This window comes from Mandrillus leucophaeus, unplaced genomic scaffold (genome assembly GCF_000951045.1).
Source record: "Mandrillus leucophaeus isolate KB7577 unplaced genomic scaffold, Mleu.le_1.0 Scaffold463, whole genome shotgun sequence".
NCBI classification, from domain to species: domain Eukaryota; kingdom Metazoa; phylum Chordata; class Mammalia; order Primates; family Cercopithecidae; genus Mandrillus; species Mandrillus leucophaeus.
Window position 1 is genome coordinate 864,062 of NW_012104954.1, and position 6,791 is coordinate 870,852.

Below are 6,791 nucleotides of genomic sequence, written 5' to 3' on the forward strand. Positions count from 1 at the left end.
GGCCGCCGCCGCTGGCCCCGGGGATCCGAAGAGGAAGGGCGGTCCGGGCTCCACACTTAGCTTCGTAAGGAGCCGTGGGGGTGGGGGCGGGCGCCACGGCCTGTCCTGGCAGCGGGAGTAGGGGCCCGTGAAGGGGGATCGGGACCGAGGTCCACTTTCCTTTCTGAATGAGGGGCCCGTCCGGGTCACCCACTGAGGATGAGGAACTTAGGTTCCCGACAACTGGGGTCTGGGGGCGGGAGTGGGGACTCCAGGAGCCTGCCCGTGGGAACTGGGAGCTGAGGAATTCCCTTGGAATCAGCACTGTGGAGAGTGAGGAAACGTGGATATCGGGATTCCTGTTTGAATGGTACCCGGACCTTGGGTCATGGGACCACCACTAATTGTGAGGAAAGGAGGTAAATTAAGTCTGGACTCCTAGCTATATGCATTAGACTCAGACCACGTACTGTGTAAGGACAATTACCTAGGACAATTACTTGACTTCCTTGTATCTTATTCGACCAACCTCCATTTATTGAGCACTTTTCCTCGTGCTAGGCATTGTGCTAGATGCTGGTATGCAGTGGTGAGCTTACAGACAAGATCGCTGCTTTTCTGGAGCCTCTGGGCTGGCCTACCCTCATTTTCCCTAGTTGCAAAAATAGACATCATCGCATCTCTTGATGTGGTGAGGGTTTTATGAGGTGATCCTGGAAAAGTGGTTAGCATAGAGCCTGTCTTCCAGGAAGGGCTAAACTGGTGGTTCTCAATTGGGGCAGTTCCCTCCACCCCCACATTTGGCAAAGTCTGGAGACATTTTTGGTTGTCAGAACTGCGGGAGGGGGTGCTAGTGACATCTATGGGTAGAGGCCAGGGATGCTGCTCAACTTCTTACCATGCGTTTGGCAGCGCCCTCCCACCCCCAAACAAAGAATAATCCAGCTCAAAATGTTATTAGTGCCAGGTTGAGAAACTCTGGGCTAAGTAAATAGGGCGTATATTGATTTTTGGCTCTGAGCTTGCCATGTCTGTAGTGTTAAGATCAAGTCCCTGCAGTGTGGAGGAAAAAGTGTTGACTTGAGACTAACAGATTGGGGGCTCTAGTTCTGGATGCTGCATGTGATTTTGGGCAAGTGATGTAACCCCTCCAAGCCTCAGTTTCTTCCTTTGTTAAAAATGAGTGTGGATTGGGTGCAGTGGCTCACACCTGTAATTCCAACATTTTGGGAGGTTGAGGTGGGTGGATTGTTTAAGCCCAGGAGTTGGAGAGCAGCCTGGACAATATGGCAAAAACCCATCTCTACAAAAAAAATTTAAAAATTAGCTGGGCATGGTGCCACACATGCCTGGAGCTCCAGCTCCCCAGGAGGCTGAGACGGGAGGATCGCTTGAGCGCAGGAGATTCAGGCTGCAGTGAGCCGTGATTGCACCACTGCACTCTAGCCTGGATGACAGAACAAGAGACTATCTTAAAAAAAAAAAAAAAAAATCAGTGTGAAATAGTCCCAGCAGGACGGGCTCTGTGGCTCATGCCTGTAATCCCAGCACTTTGGGGGCCGAGGCGGGCAGATCACCTGAGATCAGGGGTTCGAGACCAGCCTGGCCAACATGGTGAAACCCCCGACTCTACTAAAAAAAATACAAAAGTTAGCCAGGCATGGTGGTGCATACCTGTAATCCCAGCTACTCGGGAGGCTGAGGCAGGAGAATCACTTGAACCTGGGAGGTGGAGGTTGCAGTGAGCTGAGATCGTGCCACTGCACTCCAGCCTGGACAGTGAGACTCTGTCTCCAAACAAAACAAAACAAACAAACAAAAAGAAAACAGTCTCAGCAGCACAGGTTACTGAATGCCTGGTTGTCTGTGAAGCCTGTTGGAGCCCCCGGAGCGCAGGAAGCCCTCAATCAATGGGAGAAGGTGGGATACAGGATGAAAGGCTAGAGGAAGACTATCTTTGAGGAAAGGGTAAGGAAGGAAAAACGTCAGGACCAGGGTTGGCGTGACACCTGTGAGTGGAGGCTGAGTATCCCTTCATGAATGGGTGTAGCAGTTGTTGCATCTGTTTCATTTGTTCATTGAGGGTCTATTTTGGCTGCACCCTCAAAGAGGCCATGCCAGGCTAGGCATAGAGAAGGCAATGTTGCTTGATGTCTAAGGATGCTGTCCAGAGGCTTTGACCCACCTGACCCTGAATCAGCTCCATTGTTTGTTGTTAGCATGACTTCTCCTTCTGAAAGACTTTCCTCATCTAGGAAAAGGGGGTGGTTCCTTTTTTTTTTTTTTTTGAGACAGAGTCTTGCTCTTGCCCAGGCTGGAGTGCAGTGGTGGAGCCTTGGCTCACTGCAACCTCCTCCTCCCGGGTTCAAACAATTCTGCCTCAGCCTCCTGAGTAGCTGGGATTACAGGCGCCTACCACCACTCCCGGCTAATTTTTTGTGTTTTTAGTAGAGATAGGGTTTCACCATGTTGGCCAGGCTGGTCTTAAACTCCTGACCTCAGGTGATTCCCCCTTTTCCACCTCCAAAAGTGCTGGGATTATAGGCCTGAGCCACCGCGCCTGGTCAAAAAGAGGGTGGTTCTAATTTTCATCTTAGGGTAGCTGTGAAAATGGAAGGAGATGATACATCCGCAGCACTTGGCACAGGGCTTGGCATACAGTACATGCTCAATAAAGGGAGCTATTGCCACCTCTTGTGGTCCCTGCTAGAGAGGGTGAGGCTTTGGCATGGAAAGTGAGGACAAAGCTGGTCCCCACTGAAGTGGGCACTCTTCTTGCTCCCTGGGAGGGCACCGCGGGCCCAGGGCAGGCGCTGAGTCGCGTGTGCTCCTCTCTGATTGCTGCGCAGGTCGGCCGGCTGGCGGAGCTGGGCGCGGCGTCAGGACGGGCCACCAGGCCGGGCTAGGAAGGTGTAGTGGGCCTCAGCGCCGCCAAGGGCGGTCCCGGCTCCTGTAACCGTTGCAGTCTTCTGTCCCTTCACCCAGGTGGGCAAACGCAGAGGCGGGAACAAACTAGCCCTCAAGACGGGAATAGTAGCCAAGAAGCAGAAGACGGAGGATGAGGTGAGCCGGCTGGGTGCAGGAGGGCCACCCACATTGCCTTTTCCTTCCAGCTTTTGTGCCCAGCCTTCTCCCTCCCTGTCTGGTATCCAGGCCTTTGCTGAGTGTGCCTGGCAGGATAGGAGGGTCCCCAGATAACTTGACTTTACAATCTTTAGCTCAAACCCAGAGTCTTCCGCCGGGTGACACTGGGAATGGGTCAGCTGTCTCAGGGCAGTCCTGACCCTGGTTCCTGGCACCTCCCCCCAAACCCATATCCCCCTTCCACAGGTATTAACAAGTAAAGGTGACGCGTGGGCCAAGTACATGGCAGAAGTGAAAAAGTACAAAGCCCACCAGTGCGGTGACGATGATAAAACTCGGCCCCTGGTGAAATGACGCCCCTCCCCCGCCTGCCCATGGCCTGGGACTCTCTGCGATGTACATAACTATTTAATGCAGTGGCAGCGGTGGCAGCCTTCCCCGAGAGGACTTAAAAGCAGAAGCAAACCGAGATGCTTCCCGCAGCCGTGGACGATTCTCCAGGACTCTTTTTTTACCTTGAGCACTTGCCTCGTGAGACTTCATAGAACAGTGGTTTACTGTCCCCCCTTCTCACCTCCTCATTCTCTCTGGCTCTTTCTCTCTTCCTCTTCTCACCCTCCTCCCTTCCCTTAGCCATCACTTCTGGGAAGTAAAGAACTTGACTTAGTGCCGGAGCTGTGTGCTTGATTTGTCTTCTTTGTGCTGTCGGACCTAAGCCTTCCCCTGGTAGCTGGCATTGTACCTGTCAAAGCCTGGGTCTGGCCTGGTAAGGAGCAGGATATGGAGGGGGTAGGAAGGACAGGGGCACATCCCCTCATGTAGGCCTGGACTTTCCCCAAGACCCATCTCCCCTCACTGCTGCATCCCCACCATGCCACCTTAGGCTCACTTTCTCTTCACAGTTCCATTTTGGCTGGGCCAAAGCTGTTGCATTGTGCATTCAGCAGACACTTAGGAGCATCTGTTATGTGCCAGGGTTCTGCAAGGCTCCGGGGCGACAGCTGGGAACACAGCAGACCACACCCTCCCTGCCCTTACAGAAGGAGACAGACACAAACAAAAAGGGGAAGCCCTTTTGCAGCTAGGGAGGAAGGGGGTATGTCTTTTAGGTGACATTTGATTAGAGTCCTGAGGGAGATGAGACGGAGCCCCAGGCAGAGGAATAGCCAGGTCGGAGAGGGCTTGGGCCTGATGAAGTGAGGAGGAGGACGGATGGATTATAAGGGGAGAATTCAGGATTTTGTTCTTTTTTTTTTTTTTTTGGAGATGGTCTTGCTCTGTCGCCCAGGCTAGAGTGCAGTGCTACGATCATAGCTCACTGCCTCACTGCAGCCTCGACTTCCCAGCAGCCTGCTCCCACCTCAGTCCCGCAAGTAGCAGGGACCACAGGTTCACACCACCACGCTCTGCTAGTTTTTTTTTTGTAGAGATGGGGTCTCCCTATGTTGCTCAGGCTGGTCTCCAACTCCTGGGCTTAAGCAACCTTCTCACCTCAGCCTCCTAAAGTGCAAGGATTACCAGTATGAGCCATTCTCGGCCCAGGATTTTATTTTATTTTATTTTTTGAGACGGAGTCTTGTCTCTGTCACCCAGGCTGGAGTGCAGTGACGTGATCTCGGCTCACTGCAACATCCGCCTCCTGTGTTCAAGCAGTTCTCCTGCCTCAGCCTCCCGAGTAGCTGGAATTACAGGCGCTGGCCACCATGCCTGGCTAATTTTTGTATTGTTAGTAGAGACAGGGTTTCACCATGTTGGCCAGGCTGGTCTCGAACTTCTGACCTCAGGTGATCCACCTCAGCCAAAGTGCTGGGATTACAGGCCTGAGCCACCATGTCATGCCCGGGATTTTAAGTGAGGAGAAGGCTTTGGAGGGTATTTGAGGTAGCAACATCGTACGTTTTATATCTTCAGGGGATCCCTCTGGCTCCTGTGGGGAGTAGACTGAAGGGGGCTGAGGGTAGAACCTGGGAGACTGGGGAGGGGAGTGGAGGGGACTGTATCTTGGTAGCAGAGGAGGTGAGGAATGCTGAGAGCTGGATTGCGTGGGGCTGTGTGCTCTGCTGGGGGAAAGGCCACTCAGTCCTCCAGCTACTTGAAGCCCTTCCAGGGAGGCTGGAGTCTGTCCCTTCCATATGCATACACCCTCAAGAGAAGGAGGGCGAAGGGGTTCTCTGTCCAACCTTGCAGAACATGATCATTGACACAGACCTCCCAGCCCTTCCATGCCCTCCTCCTGGCTCCATTGTGCATCCTGTTGGAGCCAGAAGCTGCCTGGCTCCACCTGTTCTCCAAACCCACACGGGTTTTAAGATGCCCTTGCCTCCCATCTCCTCAAACCTGCTGAACCTGGAGCAATGTTGGGGGCCCCCTAGCTATAGGCTCACCCCAGTCTTCCCAGGCAGGAATGGCAGCAGCTAAGCAGCCTTGGCACTCCTACCCAGCTTAGGGCTGGGCCCTCTTCCACTTTCTTTCTTTTTCTTTTTTGAGATAAGGTCTCCCTTTGTCACCTAGGCTGGAGTGCAGTGGTGAAATTACAGCTTGCTGCAGCCTCAACCTCCTGGGCCGAAGTGATCCTCCCACCTCAGCCTCCTGGGTGAGGTCTACAGGCATGTGCCATCAGACACGGCTCATTTTTTTGTTTTTTTTTTGTAGAGACGAAGTCTTGCCACGTTGCTCAGGCTGGTTGGGAACTCCTGGGCTCAAACCATCTTCCTGCCTTGGCCTCCCGAAGTGCTGGGATTACAGGTGTGAGCCACTGCACCCAGCCCCCTCCTTCCACTTTTTTATTTATTTTTTTTGAGATAGGCTCACTCTGCACCCAGGCTGGAGTGCAATGGCATGATTTCGGCTCACTGCAACCTCCGCCTCCCAGGTTCAAGCAATCATCCTGCCTCAGCTTCCCAAGTAGCTGGGACTACATGAGTGTGCCACCACACCAAGCTAATTTTTATCTTTTTGGTAGAGCCGGGGTTTCCTGACTTCAAGTGATCTGCCGCCTTAAGGATTACTGGTATGAGCCACCGTGCCTGGCCCCTCCTTCCACTTTCAATCAAAAGAGGACCAAGACTCAGAGAAACACGGCCTCAGCAAGTAGAGGGTGGAAGGCAGAGGGCTGTGGTCCTGGAAGTGGGCTGAGGTGGGCCCATCCCGGTACACCACAGGCTCTCAGATTTTGCCAGATGCAGTCTGTGGAGGTTGGGGTGGGGCATTTACTCTTGTAACACATGATGAGCATCTGTTATGTGAAGTCATTTACCCAAACAGACAAAAATCCGCCCAGCCCAGAATGGTGGCTCACATCTGTAATCCCAGTGACCAGGGAGGCTGAGACACAGGTGGATCACTTGAGCCTAGGAGTTCAAGACCAGTCTGGATAATATAGCAAGACCTTTCTTGCTAGAAAAAATAAAAGCTGGCTGGGTGCGGTGGCTCACGCCTGTAATCCCAGCACTTTGGGAGGCCACGGCGGGCAGATCACTTGAGGCCAGGAGTTTGAAACCAGCCTGGCCAACGTGGTACAACCCCGTCTCTACTAAAATTACAAAAAATTAGCCGGGCGTGGTGGCACACACCTGTAATAGCAGCTATTCGCTATTCGGGAGCCTGAGGCAGGAGAATCTCTTGAATCTGGGAAGGCAAAGGTTGCAGTGAGCTGAGATCGTGCCACTGTACTTCACCCTGGGCAACAGAGTGATTCCATCTCAAAAAAGTTAAAAAAAAAAAAAAAA

The 6,791-nt window shown here is 52.9% G+C and overlaps 1 protein-coding gene across 1 annotated transcript; it reads left to right on the top strand.

The window, feature by feature from the left end:
• Nucleotide 1: 1 nt before the first annotated feature.
• On the top strand, nucleotides 2-3,737 carry LOC105550085 (chromosome unknown open reading frame, human C19orf43; the record flags this gene model as incomplete). Its single annotated transcript, XM_011994947.1, has 3 exons — nucleotides 2-64; nucleotides 2,965-3,042; nucleotides 3,310-3,737. Coding segments are annotated over 3 exons (249 nt in total), but the record flags the coding sequence as incomplete, so codon positions are not given.
• Between the last annotated feature and the right edge of the window lie 3,054 nt (nucleotides 3,738-6,791).